General features: G+C 35.9%; 2 protein-coding genes across 19 annotated transcripts in view; one reads left to right on the forward strand and one right to left on the reverse strand.

Annotated features, from left to right (window-relative positions):
• NEXN (nexilin F-actin binding protein) overlaps positions 1 to 18,664 on the forward strand; it is a 50,210-nt gene that overhangs the window by 30,161 nt on the left and 1,385 nt on the right. For 4 of the 5 annotated variants that reach the window (XM_042997642.1, XM_042997643.1, XM_042997644.1 and 1 more), the window contains 6 exons: positions 3,128 to 3,169; positions 4,391 to 4,585; positions 4,711 to 4,887; positions 6,329 to 6,517; positions 9,770 to 9,967; positions 14,042 to 14,263. In XM_042997642.1, the coding sequence (XP_042853576.1) occupies positions 3,128 to 3,169; positions 4,391 to 4,585; positions 4,711 to 4,887; positions 6,329 to 6,517; positions 9,770 to 9,967; positions 14,042 to 14,263 (1,023 nt within the window). The remainder of the gene's footprint in view (positions 1 to 3,127; positions 3,170 to 4,390; positions 4,586 to 4,710; positions 4,888 to 6,328; positions 6,518 to 9,769; positions 9,968 to 14,041; positions 14,264 to 18,664) is intronic. The other variant, XM_042997646.1, reaches the window with a different exon arrangement.
• The window catches only part of FUBP1 (far upstream element binding protein 1), a 73,731-nt gene that overhangs the window by 19,242 nt on the left and 35,825 nt on the right, over positions 1 to 18,664 (reverse strand). For 13 of the 14 annotated variants that reach the window (XM_042997634.1, XM_042997633.1, XM_042997629.1 and 10 more), the window contains one exon: positions 4,103 to 4,227. In XM_042997634.1, the coding sequence (XP_042853568.1) occupies positions 4,194 to 4,227 (34 nt within the window). In that variant the 3' untranslated portion in view covers positions 4,103 to 4,193. Of the gene's footprint in view, positions 1 to 4,102; positions 4,228 to 18,664 lie in introns of those variants that run through there. The other variant, XR_006221607.1, reaches the window with a different exon arrangement.

An 18,664-nucleotide genomic window follows, 5' to 3' on the forward strand; every position in this document is an offset into this window, starting at 1 on the left:
ATGTTAATTTGAAAAATCCACTTGTACAAGTCCATATTCAAGACTGCTTTAGAAGGGATTCTTGAGTCAGGAGAACTACCAGATTCTAGGATCTTATGATGAATTAAAAATGAGTATACTTTGTATACTGGATGTTAGAACCAAAGACCAGTAAAATTTGGGGGAGAATCTTAATTTAGTATAATTAAAGATTTTTTTTCTTTGTTTTGAGAGAGAGAGAGAGAGAGAGAGAGGGAGAGCACATACACAGGGGAGGGGCAGAGGATCTGAAGCGGGCTTTGTGCTGACAGCAGAGAGCCCTATGTGAGGCTTGAACTCATGACCTGAGCCGAAGTCAGATGCTTAACTGACTGAGCCACCCAGGTACCCCTTTATTTAGTATGATCTGGTTATCTTTGAGGATATCCTGATGGGCAAGGTTAACATCTATCAATTTAGAAAAAGAGAAATTGTTGATAGGGGACTGTGATGTTGAAAATAAAGGGAGTGGTGCCTGGGTGGCTCAGGCGGTTAAGTGTCTGACTCTTGGTTTTTGGCTCAGGTTATGGTCTCACGGTTCATGAGTTTGAGCCCTGCATCCAGCTCTGTGCTGATGGTGCAGAGCCTACTTGGGATCCTCTCTCTCTGCCCCTCTTCTACTTGTGCTCTCTCTCTCTCACGCGCGCGCTCTCACTCTCAAAAAAATAAATAAATAAAACTTAAAAAAAAAAAGAAAAGAAAAGAAAGAGGAGAAAAGGAAGTTGCTTTGGGAAGGAGCAAAAGGAGTTTCCTTTTCATAATCAAAAGAAATAGTTGGGAAGCAGCTCTTCAATGGTAGCTTCTGACAGCAAACACTATAACGAAACTGCTATCTCAGTTCTCTCTGAATGTACTGACACCATGGCCACTTAGACAAATTCATCTTTTCCTTTGCTGAAACCCAATGGAAAAAAAATCCTGTCTCCTGTTAAAGTTTTGGTAATGGCTTAAAATGAGCAAAGAAGAAAGCATACAAAAACAAAACAAAGAAAAGCCACTCCAAATATAATTTATTATTTTACCATAAGCTAATAAAAATCTGAGAAGGTTCTAGTAAAAGAAATTTGGGGTTAAGAAATTTAGAATTTGGGGCACCTTGGGTGGCTCGGTTGGTTAAGGGTCTGACTCTTGATTTTGGCTCAGGTCATGATCTAATGTTTTGTGGGTTCCAGCCCCGTGTTGGGCTCTGTGCTGATGGTGTGGAGCCTGCTTGGGATTCTCTCTCTCCCTATCTCAAAATAAATAAGCTTAAAAAAAATTAGAATTTACCTTCCCTGTACTCTCAATGTCTGGTTTCTTACCATATCTCTTAGAACTTTTTATTGAGAGACAAATGTGATTTGTGAAGGAATTGTTAGCCTTCCTTTGAAGGGAAATAGTTTTTTAAGTTTGTTTATTTTTAAGTAATCTCTACACCCAGTGTGGGGCTCAAACTCATGACCCTGAGATCAAGAGTCGCATGCTCTTCCAACAGAGCCAGCCAGGCACCCCTGAAGGGAAAGAAATTTGTAATTATTTTATATATATATATATTTATAAATATATATATATTATTATAAGTTTTTCTTAGACGGGTGTCTGGGTGGCTCAGTCAGTTGAGCTTCTGACTGTGGCTCAGGTCATGATCTCATGGTTCATGGGTTAGAGCTCCGCATTGGGCTCCGTGCTGACAGCTCAGAACCTGGAGTCTGCTTTGGATTCTGTGTCTCCCTCTCTCTCTGCCCCTCCCCTGCTTGTGCTCTGTCTCTGTCTCTCTCAAAAATAAATAAACATTAAAAACAATTTTTTTAATAAAATAAATTTTTTTCTTAGCTAATGTTTTTAAAAAGCAGGGTTTTTTTAATCATTCAATAAAACTTTCACCATTTACACAGTAAGTCCCAAAGCATAGTAAGTCACAGTAAGTCTGCAAAACAAATTATTCCAAGCAAAACTTAATACAAATATTAAAATATAAAATAGATACATTATTATATAAAATAGATATTTATATAAAATAATTTATGTAAAATATACAAATATATTTATATAAAATATTTATACAAAATAATTTATATAAAATATTTATATAAAATAGATAAATTATTTCTTTGGAATTAATTTTCAAAAATTTGGTATCTTAATAAAATGTATTAATTCTCCTGTGACAGAGAATATAGAAAAGGGAAATGGAATGATGAATAGGGTCTTAGCCAGAATTCTCTTAGACTGTATAAGGAACAAACTACTTCCAGAGTCTTTCACTGATGTTAAAAATAATGTTAAATAATGTTAAATGTTAAAAAATGTTAAATAATAATGTTAAAAATTAATTTAACATTAAAAAATGTTAAAGTAATAAAATCTGAATGTTTACTTTCTAACTTCTCTCATTTTACCATTCCTTATGTTTCCTTTTCCTGACATCTCAAACATTGCATTATTTAAATCACCTGTCTTCCTTTTCATTTCTCAATCTGTTATATACATTAGCCTGCTCCTCCAGCTAACCTAATGGTGTTTCTTACGAGTAAAGCCAAATTGAGAACCCCTTCTATTGAATGAGGGTCTTTCCTTCCTAGATGTGGTCAAAATATAAACAATAATATCTACCAGAATTCTCCCTTCTAAACTAGCCATGTGAGAGCTGGTGTATTGCACTGTATTATTGTATCAGTTATATTCTGCCATGTATTTATATTGTAAAATATAGTCATAATTATTTGATTACCAATGATAGGTTTGGCTAGGGCAGAGACATAGAATGAAGAAATGTTTCTGTATCTCAGTTTAAGTTACTAATTTAATTAATAATTGCTGCTTGTAAGCTTACAGACAGGTCATAACAGTTTGGTCCATTCACATTACAGAATTACAAAGATAGGCTTTATCTTAATTTTTCTTAATATACAATTCCCCATATATTGATTTTGATGTCAAAATATAAAAATGAATATAAGGTTTAATCTCCACCTAAAAGGACTAATTTGCAGCAAAATAAAAATATTTTTAAAATTATGAATTTGAAAATTTACTATAAGTCACAACTAAATTACTTTTCAATTGTATGTTTAAAAGCAAAAAGCAGAAATTCAATGTAATGTAATGATATGAAATTCTCATTCAATAGATTGAGGACATAAACAATACGGGAACTGAATCAGCATCAGAGGTAAATGGACATTTCCTTTAATGAAACATTCACCTAAAATTATCTGCCTCACAAATAGTCTTTTAATTAAAAAATTAAAAGCATTTCTATTCTTATTTCTATAGCAACAACAAAAGGACAAACATTTTACAAAGCAAGATCATACTTTTTCACTTTCTCAAATATTATAGCTTAGTGTCCTAAAAGTATGTTTTTGCTTTCATGGTTAGAGACACAACTCTCAGCTTGAAATACTCTGCCAAGACTTTGTATTTCTTGAACTGTTAATAATAGTTGAGACTGTTGAAAGGTAACGTTTTCAAAAAGCAGGGTTTTTTTCATCATTTGTCTTCTTCTTTCCTCAGAGTTCCTGATAGTTTTTATTATCACATACTAGTAGAAAGTACAGTATATAGCACCATGAAGTAATGTTCCACAACCACAGAAATTTTAGTTAATCCCTTTTTATCTAACAGAGAAAGTTAAACATCAGTCAATTTGATGGTGTGCCTAAAACTACAGCCACATAAAGTGGAAGCAGTTCTGTTTTAGCGGCATGTGTTGCATATTATAATTCACTTTATTTTTGAAAAAAATTCAGAGAGATGTAACAATAGATTATGTAATGGAACTAATTAAAATGAATTTGAAAAACAACAAATTTAAAAATATTTTACTAAGACCAAATGCCAATGAGTTTTGTCTATAAGTATTTTATACTTATTTTGTCTATAAGTATTTTGTCTGTGTTTTATAAAAGCAATATAATATTGTTTTCCCTCACAAAATATTAGTTAAGTATTTTAAAACTTGCATGGAGAAAAAAATCATATGGAAAGACTTTCTGTGTGTTTAAACTGAATCTATCCACCATCAAATTGATGTAGAGTATACTCACATGCACATTACCTTTTGTGGAACTAGTGCATGGACAGTTAAATTCAGATAATGTCATGCAGTTTTATCCAAACGGCTGTATTAACATCACCTTCTAGGAAAGAAGATGCTCCTTGAACCTTCTCATCAATGGATTTCAAAGATTAACTCAATGTGCAGAGAAAGAGCTATTGAATAGAAATCTGTAAAAAAAAAAAAGTATATAGATATAGATACATATATAAATTTTTGTTCTTCATAACATTGATGGCCATGTAACAAAATTCACCAATAATGGAGGTAAATCCTGTGAAACCTAAATTTTGGTTAGGAAGAAACATGCTAATTATCTATTTTATAAATTAGGAAGGAGATGATTCACTACTTGTAACAGTGGTACCTGTCAGATCACACAAAACTTCTGGAAAGATAAAGAATTTCGAGGATCTAGAAAAAGAACGAGAAGAAAAAGAAAGGGTCAAGTATGAAGAAGATAAAAGAATAAGATATGAAGAACAACGGCGATCTCTCAAGGAAGCAAAGTGTCTTTCCTTGGTCATGGTAAATTGATTGATTGATTGATTATTTATTTATTTATTTATTTATTGGAACAAATCAAAGCAGCTAAGTTGGTTAGCACCATTTCCTTTTATAATTAACAGTTGTGTTTTCACAATGTTTCTTAGGATGATGAACTAGAAAGCGAGGCAAGAAAAGACTCCATTTCTCCTGGAAAATTGAAACTAACTTTTGAAGAATTGGAAAGACAAAGACAAGAAAACCGAAGGAAGCAAGCTGAGGAGGAAGCACGACAACGTTTAGAAGAAGAGAAGCGTGCTTTTGAAGAAGCAAGGCGGCAAATGGTAAAACATATGTAACAGACACACACACACATTTTTCAAGATTTTTTTTTTCAGATTTAAAACATTTTTTTTCAATATATGAAGTTTATTGTCAAATTAGTTTCCATACAACACCCAGTGCTCATCCCAAAAGGTGCCCTCCTCAATACGCATCACCCACCCTCCCCTCCCTCCCACCCCCCATCATCCCTCAGTTTGTTCTCAGTTTTTTTTAACGTTTATTTATTTTTGGGACAGAGAGAGACAGAGCATGAACGGGGGAGGGGCAGAGAGAGAGGGAGACACAGAATCGGAAGCAGGCTCCAGGCTCTGAGCCATCAGCCCAGAGCCTGACGTGGGGCTCGAACTCACAGACCATGAGATTGTGACCTGAGCCGAAGTCGGATGCTTAACTGACTGAGCCACCCAGGCGCCCCAGTTTGTTCTCAGTTTTTAAGAGTCTCTTATGCTTTGGCTCTCTCCCACTCTAACCTCTTTTTTTTTTTTTTTTTTCCTTCCCCTCCCCCATGGGTTTCTGTTAAGTTTCTCAGGATCCAGATGAGTGAAAACATATGGTATCTGTCTTTCTCTGTATGGCTTATTTCACTTAGCATAACACTCTCCAGTTCCATCCATGTTGCTACAAAGAATATTTCATTCTTTCTCATTGCCACGTAGTACTCCATTGTGTATATAAACCACAATTTCTTTATCCATTCGTCAGTTGATGGACATTTAGGCTCTTTCCATAATTTGGCTATTGTTGAGAGTGCTGCTATAAACATTGGGGTACAAGTGCCCCTATGCATCAGTACTCCTGTATCCCTTGGGTAAATTCCTAGCAGTGCTATTGCTGGGTCATAGGGTAGGTCTATGTTTAATTTTTTGAGGAACCTCCACACTGAAGATTTTATTTTTAAGTAATCTCTACTTGAACCCACAACCCTGAGATCAAGAGTAGCATGCTCCACCAACTGAGCCAGCCAGGTACCGCTATAACATATTTTTTTACATATAATGGCATTATATATATGTATAATGATTATAACATATAAATTATGTATAATAGTTATATAATAAATTTGAGGAAATTCCAGATAAAGATATACCTTGAACCTCAGTAAGTACATACACATACACATTTTCTGTTTTGTCGTGGGAGAGTTAATATTTAACAGAACTTTTAAATGACCCCTTAACTTTTTTCACACTCCACTTATCTATTTAAAAATTTGACTTTCTTGGGAACTTTTATTTAACTTGAGTACATCTTTGCCTGGAATTTCCTCAAATTTGAATATTTTATCATGAAAGACAATATAAAGGAAGGGAATTTTTGGTCAAATATATTAAGGGTAAGGAAATGTTCATGTGTGAGGTGGCTGATTCTGTCCCTTTTGAGGTCATTCATTCCTGTCTTTGATGAATCTCAGTTCTTACTAATGAGTTGTTTCTTGGTTAGGTAAATGAAGAGGAGGAAAACCAAGACACAGAAAAAATTTTAAAAGGGTACCGCCCTGGTAAACTCAAACTCAGCTTTGAAGAAATAGAAAGACAAAGGAGAGAAGATGAAAAAAAGAAAGCAGAAGAAGAAGCCAGAAGGAGAATAGAGGAAGAAAAGAAGGCATTTGCTGAAGCAAGGAGAAGCATGGTAAGACAGAATGTAATTGGGAGAATGACATTAGGATTCAGCTTTTTAAGAGTATGTTAAGACAGGGTGCCTAGCTGCCTCTAGTAGCACATGTAACTCTTGATCTCAGGATTGTGAGTTCAAGCCCCATGTTAGGTGTAGAGATTACTTAGAAAATTTTTTAAAAATTAAAAAAAAAATTTAAAGAGTATGTTAAGAGAAATAATTAAACTTTGGGGAATACTCTATTATTTCAGGAAAGTTTCAAAAGTAGGGATAGCAAATGAGTTTTTAAAAGTCTCCTGTGGCATAAAACCAGTCAGTTAAAGGTGTTTGCTTCAATGTAATGTTGAGAAGTTTCTGATTAAATTGCTATGCCTGGCATAGATGATTGAATATTGTCTTCCTTCTCTGGGAAGGTATGTTTTCCAGAAGTAAGTATCTAAGCAGGGAGTTTCCTACCCTCACCCTTTCTTCTATTCTCTCCATTCTTCTTTCCTTTCCCACATTTCCTCTTTCCCTCCCTCCTTCCTTTCCTTCTTTTGTTTCACTTTCCATTCCATCCAGTATATATTAAATAGTCAAAGCCATTTAATCACAATTATTTAACTCTCCAAAATACTCACCCATCACTTTTGGATATTGCTACCAAACTTAATTGTCACAGAGTTACACTCCTTATACAATTTTAATGTTTGTAAAATGTACAGTTATCTGACAAACTTTATTTTCAAGCAAGCTGATGTGAATGCTGCATCCCCTTCTTGAAACATTTTCAAAAATTTTATTTTTAAGTAACCTCCACAACCAATATGGGGCTGACACTCACAACCCTAAGATCACTCTAAAAATCTATCAATTTTCCCCTCATTTCTACTACTATAGTTATCCTTTTCTAGGGCCACCTATCTCCTCCCAGGTCAATTATCTCTAGCTTCAGACTAACTCCTGTTTAACTTGTTTTCTTGCCTATAATCCATTCTTCCTTGTAAAGCCAAGAGTGATCTTTCTCTCTCTTTTCAAGTAAATTTTATTGTGTTACTGTTTTGCTTAAAAATTTTCCCTTTCTGGGGCATCTGGGTGGCTCAGTTGGTAGAGTATCTGACTCTCGATCTCAGGGTTGTGAGTTCAAGCCCCACATTGGATGTAGTGCCTACTTAAAAAAAAGGAAAAGAAAAAGAAAGGAGTGCCTCAGTTGGTTAAGCATTCAGCCTCGGCTCAGGATATGATCTTGTGGTCCGTGAGTTTGAGCCCCACATCAGGCTCTGTGCTGACAGCTCAGAGCCTTGAGCCTCTTCAGATTCTGTGTCTCCCTCTCTCTCTGCCCCTCCCCAACTCAAGTTCTATCCCTCTCTCAAAAAATAAATAAACATTAAAAAAATAAAAAAAAAATTTCTACTTCCCTTAAGCAAAAATCGAAATTAAAAAAAAAAAATCTAAAAAATTTTAAAACAAGTTTCTTTATAATATTGCCCTGGTGTATTTTTCCAGCTTCATTTCTTGATTCTTCATCTTTTTTCCAGACATACTAAATTTCTCCCAATTTCTTCAAAATACTGTGCTCTCATCCATCTCTGGACCTTCATTAATGCTAAATGAAACGTGTCCCTCTTTCCTTTCCCTATGCTCTAATTCTTTTTCATATATTCTGTTTCCTTTGGGAAGCCTTTCCTGAGAATACAAGTTCCAAAGACATGTTCCTTCTATACATTCTTACAGCATTTAGTACTTCCCTGGCATAGCACTAAAGCTGTATTGTTGTTGCTTACAGCTGCCTTTCTCACTCATGAGGCTGAGACTGTTCATCTGGCATGTGGCACAATGCATTCTAGAGTAACAAATTGCCTATAAATGTTTGCGGAATATATTAAAACTTTTTTAAAAATTAATTTTTTATTTGTTAAGTAAACTTTACCCCCAACATGGGGCTTGAACTGACAACCCCAAGACCAAGAGTTTCATGCTGTACTGACAGAGTCAGTCAGGTGCCCCTTAAAACTATCTTATATGTATTACAAGGTAATCCTTGATTCACATATGATTTCTACACAGAAACCCTATAAACCTTGTGAAGGCACTTAATTTTTTGGAGAATAAACAGGTTCAGAAGTGATAGACAAGAAGTAGTTGTAAAGATCAGGAGATCTAGTCCCAGGGTCAGATTTTTAGGCTGAAACTGCCAGGATTCACTAGTGGAAAAAGTGCAGGGAAAGAAAACTGCATTAAACCCAAACTCTAGTTTCCTAGAGATATTTCTGTATCAGGAAAGGAAAAACTAATTCCTTTATTTATGTTGTTTTCTTATCCAGGGCCATATTTTAATTTTGTATTATAGCTCAGTTAACTAATATATTAGTAAAAATTTGGGGCAATCTTTGGATTGCAAAGTTTCTATTTGCAATTTAGGGATTGCCTTTATTACAGGGAATGCTAATGTAATAATAAAACTGCCATTGGGAGCTTACCATTGGGTGTCAAGCATACTGCTAAGTGTTTCCAAATTTTATTTGATTCTCCTGACAACTGTAAGAAAAGTCATCACAAATGGGGAAACTCACAGAGGCTAGGTAACTTGCCCAAGGTCACAAATAAATGGCAATTAGACATGTAATTCATGAAATTACAAAAAGTCTAAATCATTATTTATAATTTTATTAGACTTTTGAAGTTTTGAATACCACCTTTGCCACTTAATATTTGTGTTGACTTTGGACAAGTTACTTTTCAGTGCCTCAGTTTCCTCATCCATATAAAGTGCTTAGAATTTTACATGGCAGCTCTGAGTAAGTATTAACTATTCTTGTTAGCATTAAATACAATAAAATTACAGCATTAAGAGTGAGTTTTACCTGATTATGAAGGAATCCTGATGGGTTATTTAATTCATTCAGACAAAACCATGATTTAGCTGCGAAATGCTCATTTTAATCACCAAAATGGAAATTTTACCTCACGTAGAAATTGTTCTCAGTATTATAAAATCTTAATGTCTAATTCGAATTACTCATAATACAAAGTCAAAGGATTTGTGTTTGTTGGAATGGAGAACAGATGGTCACCGTTTCCTCTGTAGCCACAAAAACACCTTAAATTTTCTAGTATTTTTTACCTTGTTTATTGTTTTATACTTTTGAAGAGATTTAGGTCTTCAAATTTTTAGTTCAGGGTGAAACCTTTTTACTCAAGTAATCACAGTTTCTACAAAAAAAAAAAAATTCCCCTTTTTAGTATGTGTAATTTTGGAAAGAGTAATAAGAGACTTATTTTAAATAGGTAGTAGATGATGACTTCCCAGAGATGTATAAAACAATTTCTCAAGAATCTCTTACACCGGGAAAACTGGAAATTAATTTTGAAGAATTATTAAAACAAAAAATGGAAGAAGAAAAACGACGAACGGAGGAAGAAAGGAAGCATAAGCTAGAGATGGAAAAACAGGAATTTGAACAACTGAGACAAGAAATGGGAGAGGTGAGATTTGAGGAAATATCCATTTTTTTTCTTCCAAATGTTTATAAATGTGGAAATATCCATTTTTTTCTTCCAAATGTTTATTAATGTAAGTATTTTACATATAGTATCTTACAATAACTTTCTGAGTATTATTATTCACATAAAGGACACTCATCATACTATGAGGCGCTTGGTACAAGTTTCAGCACAGTTATGTGCGCTTTCTAGCCTGATAGAACTCTGTTTCTTCCTTACTAATTTAAATCACTTATGATGCAGGGCACCTGGGGGGCTCAGTCAGTTAAGCATCAAGCTTCAGCTCAGGTCATGATCTCATGGTTTGTGGGTTTGGTTCCTGGATTTGAGCCCCATGTTGGGATCCTCTGTCCCCCCCTTTCTCTGCCCCTCCCCTGCTTGTGCTCTCTCAAAAATGGATAAACATTAAAAAAATAATAAAACAAATGATTGCAAGTGATTACCTTAAGTAAATATTTCTTCCTAAATACCTCACAATTGTGCGGTCACATTATGATTGAGAATTGTTTCCTAAAATGTTTAATATACTCATTTATGCTTATTTTTCTTGAAACAAACAGAATTAAACTGATTAGTCAAAATAAAATTACAAGAGCACCATGGATACTAGAACATCAGTGTGGCATGTTTTTGAATAATTTTATTTTACTAAATTAGAAGATGGGACTTTGATGTTAAATATTTTAGTATGATTTCTCTAGTACTGAAATGAAAGATATATACAAATATATATGTATATAAATACAGGACTGTACAGGGCCAGCTTCATGGGCAGGCAACCTGTGCCGTCACAGGGCCCTATATGCTCAAATAGGCCATGCATAAGATTTAATGCTCTGTGGTTGCCAATCTTGATTTTTATTTATTAAAAAAAATCTTTTTTATTTAAGCAGTGTCTACACCCAACATGGGGCTTGAACTCACGACCCCAAGATCAAGAGTAACATGCTTTTCTGACTGAGCCAGCTAGGCACCTGGCCAATCTTGATTTTTAATTAAAAATTTTAATTAAAATAAAATTTAAAAATTAAAATTTTAATCTTATGTTTGAATTTGTGTGTAAGTGAAAGCTGACTGGACAGTGGAGTATGTGCTAGAGTTTTAGAGCTTTGGCTCACTCAAACCTTCTTCTGTCCCCTGCCTCCCTATGGTGCATTCTCAGAAGCCCTTTTTCTACCTCCTGGTGCTCTAAGGCCCTGCCTAACCTTTTCCTTCCCACAGCTGCCACCCTGCGTCTGGATGGCCAGTTGTGTAGACAGAAGAGGGGAGGGAAAAAGAGGGGGCCAGCATTCCACTGTCACCCTCGGCTTCTGATGAGGAGGCTCCTGGCAGCAGCATGAGGAGAATTGGGGATGAACATGACTTGGGGTGAGATGAACAGTGGCTGTCCCAGACTAAGACTGGCAACGACACGGCATGTTTGGTGGGCAACTTGATGGGGACTTCTTGCCAGCTTGTGACCTATGCAGACGTTGCAGTCTCTTAGAAGTTACCTTCTTGGTTATGGGTTAAGACAATGGGCCTGTGGGGTTATTTACTTCCTTGCCCTAGCCAATCAAGAGACTATAAATACTATATAAACATATAGGTAATAATAAAGTATCATGAATATGCTGTAGAAAAATATTCCAAGGTCTAGCCTTAAAATATTTTACTTTTCTTTATAATTTTTTTAATGTGTATTTATTTTTGAGAGACAGAGAGACAGAAACAGAGCATGAGCAGGGGAGGGGCAGAAAGAGAGGGAGACACAGAATCTGAAGCAGGCTCCAGGTTCTGAATGATCCTCACAGGGCCTGATGCAGGGCTGGAACTCCCAAACTGCAAGATCATGCATGACCTGAGCTGAAGTTGGACGCTTAATCGACTGAGCCACCCAGGCACCCCTTGCCTTAAAGTTTTTTAAATGTAACAGCATTTATTTTATAAAGGAAGCTTAAAATGAATCATTTAGAAAAACTTGTAAATTATATTTTAGTACACTGAGATGGATTCTAATTAACATAAGGCAGTATGTAACTGACATTTTGGTGCTACTGAGTGACTTACCCTACTACCTCTGTTTCCAAGCGAGTAGCACACCAGTTCCACGATCATCTGCACTGCAGCTAATTAGTTCATTTGACCAGAATGACTTGGGAACCACTGTAATATGAGGTGTATCACAAATTTGTTAGGTTTCTGGTATTTTAGGAGTTGTCAGTTTGGACCCTCAGAGACCAAAACGTGAGGGTAGTATAAAGGAATAAATTTTCTCTTTCATCCCTTTGGTTGAACCAAGAAATTAAGCCTCACATCACATCATCCACTGTGATCCCATCCTTCCCCTCCATTTTCCTTCCCTACTACCCCTGCTCCACACCTAGGACTTTAGGTCTTCTCCAGGAAAAGTATATCAGGAATAACTGCAATTTTTTAAACCACTTCATATAGTGAGATTAGGGTTTAGTGTAAGAAGTATACAAAGAACTAGGAATAAATTGTGAAAAGCCAAGGGAAACTTGAGTAAAAAGTATTTAAGATAAAATGCTCTAAAGAGGGGTGCCTGGGTGGCTCAGTCAGTTGAGCGTCCGACTTCAGCCCAGGTCATGATCTTGCGGTCCGTGGGTTCGAGCCCCACATCGGGCTCTGTGCTGACAGCTCGGAGCCCGGAGCCTGTTTCAGATTCTTTGTCTCCCTCTCTGACCCTCCCCTGTTCATGCTCTGTCTCTCTCTGTCTCAAAAATAAATAAACATTAAAAAAAAAAAATTTTAAAAAATGCTCTAAAGAATTGGGAGCCCAATTTTGGTTTGACTCCTTTTCTTTCATGGCAGAATATAAAATAGAATAAAAGTGATATGTATCAAAATGTAGGGATTTGGCCAGACTGTATTTTAGAAAGGCTTCATTCACTTAAGTTGAGTATTAAGTGATATTTAACTTTATTAGACTATCATCAAAAAAAAGACAGGAGGAATTTTCGGATACTCTGGCTCTATACAGAGATGAAAAAATCATGTCTAGTGGGTTAAGTGACCAGGCAAAGGCCATACAGTATCAAAGTCAGAACTAGAACTTAGATCTTACCCCCAGTCATGTTCTTTTAATTACAGTTCTTCATCTTCTCCTAAGCAAAAATTTTCCTATAGTTCCTAGTAAAAGTTAATCCTGATATGCATATTCTAGTTATAATAGAGTTATAATGGAATGTTAAATGATGTTTTGAGCCGTAATGAAATATTATCATTATTATGTTTTTGGAGAGGGAAGGCACAAATGAGCAAGAGGCAGACAGAGAGAGAGAGACAGAGAGAGAAGTAGGGCTCATTGAAGCAAATCTCCTGTTTTTACCTAAAGCGGGGCTCATGCTCACCTGAAGTGGGGCTTAAGGTCACCTGATGTGGGACTTGAACACATGAACCATGAGATCATGACCCAAGCTGAAGTCAGATGCTTAATAACTGAGCCATCCAGGCGCCCATAATGAAATATTTTAAATGTTATGTAAAGTCTTAAATTTGAAGCATTACATTTTTTTAAGTTTATTTTGAGAGAGAGAGAATCCCATGCATGCTCTGTGATGTCAGTGCAGAGCCCAACATGGGGCTTGAACTCACAAACTGTGACCATGACCTGAGCTGAAATCAAGAGTCTGATGAGTTTAACCGACTGAGCCACCCAGATGCCCATATGCATTACTTTTAATCAGTAAATTTAGGCATTGTGTTTATGGAGGAGATTATTTAAACTTTATTTTTGGCTTCAAATAAGAAATTAACACTTTTTGGGAGTGCCTAGGTGCCTCAGTTGGTTGAGCATCCAACTCAGTTTTGGCTCCAGTCATGATCTCATGTTCCTGAGTTTGAGCCCTGTGTTGGGCTCTGCACTGACAGCACAGAATCTGCTTGGGATCCTCTCTCTCCCTCTCTTTCTGCCCCTCTCTTTGCACACATACTCTCTCAACATTATAAACACTAAAAAAAAAAACCAAACAAATAAAAGAAATGAACGCTTTTTGGATGTTTTATTGTACAAACTAATTCTCTGGTATTTAATATATAAAAATTTTTTTGAAGGAAGAGGAAGAACATGAAACCTTTGAACTGAGTAGGGAATATGAAGAATTAATAAAATTGAAAAGAAGTGGCTCTATTCAAGCTAAAAATTTAAAAAGCAAGTTTGAAAAAATTGGACAACTGTCTGAAAAAGAAATCCAGAAAAAGATAGAAGAAGAACGAGCAAAAAGGAGAGCAATTGACCTTGAAATTAAAGAGCGAGAAGCAGAAAACTTTCATGAGGTATATACTATTTTGTATTTAACAGTCATGGTATAAATGTAACATGGACTTTGAATAAGTTTTGGTACTTACAATTAACCATAGATGTATACAATATTATCTGGGAACTAAGTAGCAAAAGCATATTAAGATCTCAAGAGACTTTGAAAGATTTCCTCACTCTAGCATTGTTCAAAATGGCTGTTATCAGAATTAAAGCCGCTTATTGTGAACATCAGATAGGTCACTCCGGAAATAACGGTTTACATGTATTTATTGGCAGAAGTTTTAGTTTGAATCAGTAGAACCAGTGTACATATAACTTAAAAGAAATTCCAGATATTTACTTTCGTATTTAAAGATGAGACAAATAAAGCCTAATGATCTCAAAGTCATGCCAATAATTCAGTGGCAGAGCCTAAATTAGAATTGAGATGACATGAATTAGAAGTACCTCCATATGTTAAAAAACAGGCAATTACTAAATAACCTGTAATGTTCCTTCCAGCTTAAGATCTAGTTCCATGACTATGAGTACTGCTTTAAGTAGGATCTGGAAATTTTTTTCTGCCAGAATTGCCATTTTATAATACTTAACAGCATTAATGTTCTTCTAACAATGAATTTCCATTAAATATTCAATAAGGTAGGTGTGGGAAGTTGGGAGGGCCTTCAGGGGAGACTGTGAATTAAAAGAATGAAAAAATTATGTGCAAATTCTTTGCACTGTAAGCAATTCATTATTATTAAAGCAAACAGTATAGGAACATCAAAGATAATGATGAAGATGCAAACGCAGGCAAGATGGTCATGGAAGGTCTTAGATGTTAAGGAACTTTGCTTTATTGTTCATTGAAGGAATCTTTAAAACATGGAGATATTATCAAATAGGCATCTTTATACCTAGATCATAGTGAAGCTAAAGATGGTTTTAGATTCATGCATTAAAAAATTATTTGAATGGCTATTATGTTCCAGGAACTGTTCTGGATACTGGGAGTACACTGAATAAACCTGCAGTCCTTGCTCAGTAGTGTTTAGAATCTAACAGGTAGGGAGGATGGAAAACAATTACTGAGTAGTAAGTTAAGAGCTATGGAAATTAACAAAGTAGGATACTACTCTTTGTAAAGGGTGGTCAGAGGCCTGATGAGGAACTTGAACTAGAAGTCAAATAGAGAAAATAGATAAATGTGTAGGATATGTAACTTGAGAAGACTCGGGGATGGTGGTAGAGATGAGGAGAGGGAAAGGAATGAGCTGAAGTGGGTATACACGAACAAAAGTAATATGGGAATAGAGTTTGGAAGCAAATCATAAGCTATTTTAGACAAATGGAGATGCTGTGGAACATCAGGTATTCATCAGTGAAGCTGATTTGCATTTGAACTCTGTGCGATGCACACTAAACCTTAAGGTTTACTGTCACTGCTAGAAGCAAATGCTATTGCTAACATCTATGCTGGGCCTGGTGTTCAGTCTTGGGTTCATGTAAGTGAATGTAATATGCCCTCAAAAAGTTCAGCCTAATGAGATGTATGAAAGTAATTATAACTTAAGTGCTAAAATAGGAGTTGTATATTTAATGTTGTAGGGTCAAATAGGATGGACTCAGTATTCCTAGAAGTTTCACAGGGCTGAGAAAATGGCATTTAAGCAAAGTGTGAAGGTTAACTAGAACTTGCAGTTAAAGAGGGGAAACATTCCAGATTGGAGATGGGAGTCCGTTTATAGCCTTTACATAAAGGTTGTGAAAATGTGTCTGGGGAATGGAAAATTTGTTCAAAGGCATGGTTCATAGAATAATGGGTAATGGAATAAAGTTGTAAAAGTAGTGGTTAGTTGGTACTGGGTCTTTTTAACTTTGCAGGGACTAAGATTTGGGAACAATGTTAGTAATCATTTTAGGACAGAATAATAAAAAGCTTCTGTTTTTAAAGAAATCTGGTATCAGAGAGAATGAAGAAGAAAGGAATAGGGCATTAAGTTGGGATCCAGGGGTAAAAATGGACCCAACTTGTAATCAAACTGGGTAACAGGCTGTTTATGGGCAGGTGGTTACTGAGAAGCCCAGCCCAACATTAAGATTACCAGAGAAACTAACTAGATGATACTACAGAGAATTCAGTCTGGAGATGGTAGGATGAATAGTTTTGGACACATGAAGTTTGAACTATATTGGGATAAGATAAAAGCAGTCTGAAACATAGGTACTGAGTTCAGGCAAGAGACTGGAATTATATAGATTGCAACTATCATAAATAGTATTTAAACATATCAGAGTAAAGCTATATTTAAAGGGTTAATAGTTGGAAGGTGAATAGTAAAACTGGAGAACACCAACATTTAATAGTTGGCCACAAGATCAGTTTTTACAGAAATGTATCATGGAAGCTAAAGTTCAGTCAGCATGCACTTGCTCACCTTGTTAAAGGTAGTGAAACCTCAGAGCAGTCATACCTAGTCCTACAAAATATTTAGGGAAGATTAAAAATGAGATAGATGACTTAACTGTTTTATTGCTATTACTGGCTCTTCTGTATGTAAGACATGTCTGATTTCCTGGAATCCCTGAGGGTATCCTCACTGATTGTGAAGGATGCTGACATCCTTCCTTCCTATCTTCTCTCTAGATTAAGGTCAGAGATACCCTTTAAAAACTTGTTGGCATAGTTTTGCCATGGAGTGCAATCAACTTCCAGCATAGGACTCCCTTTGCACTTATCTGGTAATATTATCTGGTTTCCTCCTTTAAAAATCTGTGTTCAGGGCGCCTGGGTAGCTCAGTCGGTTGACTATCTGACTTTGGCTTGCTCAGGTTATGATCTTGCAGTTAGGGAGTTCAAGCCCTGGGACAGGTTGCGCTGACAGCTCAGAGCCTGGAGCCTGCTTTGAATACTTGTGTCTCCCTCTCTGCCCCTCCCCTGCTTGTGCTTTCTCTCAAAAAGGGGCGCCTGGGTGGCTCAGTGAAGTGTTTGCCTTTGGCTCAGGTCATGATCTATCTATTTGTGGGTTTAAGCCCTGCATCAGGCTCTGTGCTGACAGCTCAGAGCCTAGACCCTGCTTTGGATTCTGTGTCCACCTCCCCCGCCCCCACTCTTTCTCTTGCTTTCAAAAATGAATAAACATTATAAAAATTTTTTTAATTAAAAAATAAAAATGTCTGTGTTCAACATGGCTTGTTTGTATTCCAAACATCTTTCAAGGTAACCTCATCCATATAATCTCCCCTAATCCAAGATTCCACAGCTCCTTGTAGCCTTAATCCATACCACCCATTTAAATCACTTACAGTGTTTGACTTTCTAGTTTTCCAAGTAAGGCATACTCCAAAACCATTTCTCGTCTCTTTTATCTCAGGTTCACTACCCAATTGTGTTTCCTTTAATATTCATGTGGTAGGTATCAATACCCTAAGAATGCACCAAACCAATGTTTAACATGTCTTTTAGCCTTTTTTGTAATAAAACCACAGCAACATCATCCATATTAGCAATTAACTGTAGTCCTGCATTGTGTTTATTAATAGGCATTAGGTTTATCATTTCAAACTGAAACACTGGTATTAATGGCAGGAGTACTAGAATTTACCCATTAGCTATTTGGTTGTGTCTGATGTTCTAGGATTTTCCAACATTAAATAAAAATCTAATTCTAAAAAACAAGAAAAACTATCCAATTCCTTCTACATTCATTGGAATGGAGTACAATACCTCAAACTGATGCAAAACATCCACACACCAAGATTTTTTCTTACATAGGCAATTACTTCAAAGCTTGTTTCAAAATTTCCTAACTTTAGTTGGATTGTGGTACACTGAGGCAATGTCTTCATAGTACTGTGAAATATAAATGGTGAGATTTCCAGACATAAAAGTCTAGGTAGTTTAGAAACCAAGAGTCCACTACAGCTAAAGTACTTTAGAAACCCTGAATTAACTGTACCTACAACCCACTATACTAAAACTGCCCTCAAAGGCCACCAGTGACCCCATCATCACCAAATTGTTGTATACACTCACACTATTTAACAATTGAAACTCTGCTCTTAAATTACTCAATTATTTCCATAGCTTCCAACTCTCACCCTATATAGAGGACTAACCATATACTTCAACGATTTCCCCCACGTTCCAGCCAATGCCTCTTTCAGTAGTTGTCTTCCATTTATTCTGTGAACACTCTTGTCTGTCACTTGACCATCAATAAATTTTGTTGGATGGAATTCATCTCAAAGACAATTACTAGCTAAGAAGGGTGGGGAAGAAAATCACAAAGTGGGAAGTAATGGAAATTGCACTATTATATAGCAGAGTGAAGAATGATGGACAACCTTGTGACAAGAAGTATTTTAAGTTGTTAACAATGTATAACATCCCTACCCTTTTCTGTTATTCAGTACTATCAGCTAGCACAAAGAAT

This window comes from Panthera tigris, chromosome C1 (genome assembly GCF_018350195.1).
Source record: "Panthera tigris isolate Pti1 chromosome C1, P.tigris_Pti1_mat1.1, whole genome shotgun sequence".
Classification (NCBI taxonomy): Eukaryota; Metazoa; Chordata; class Mammalia; order Carnivora; family Felidae; genus Panthera; species Panthera tigris.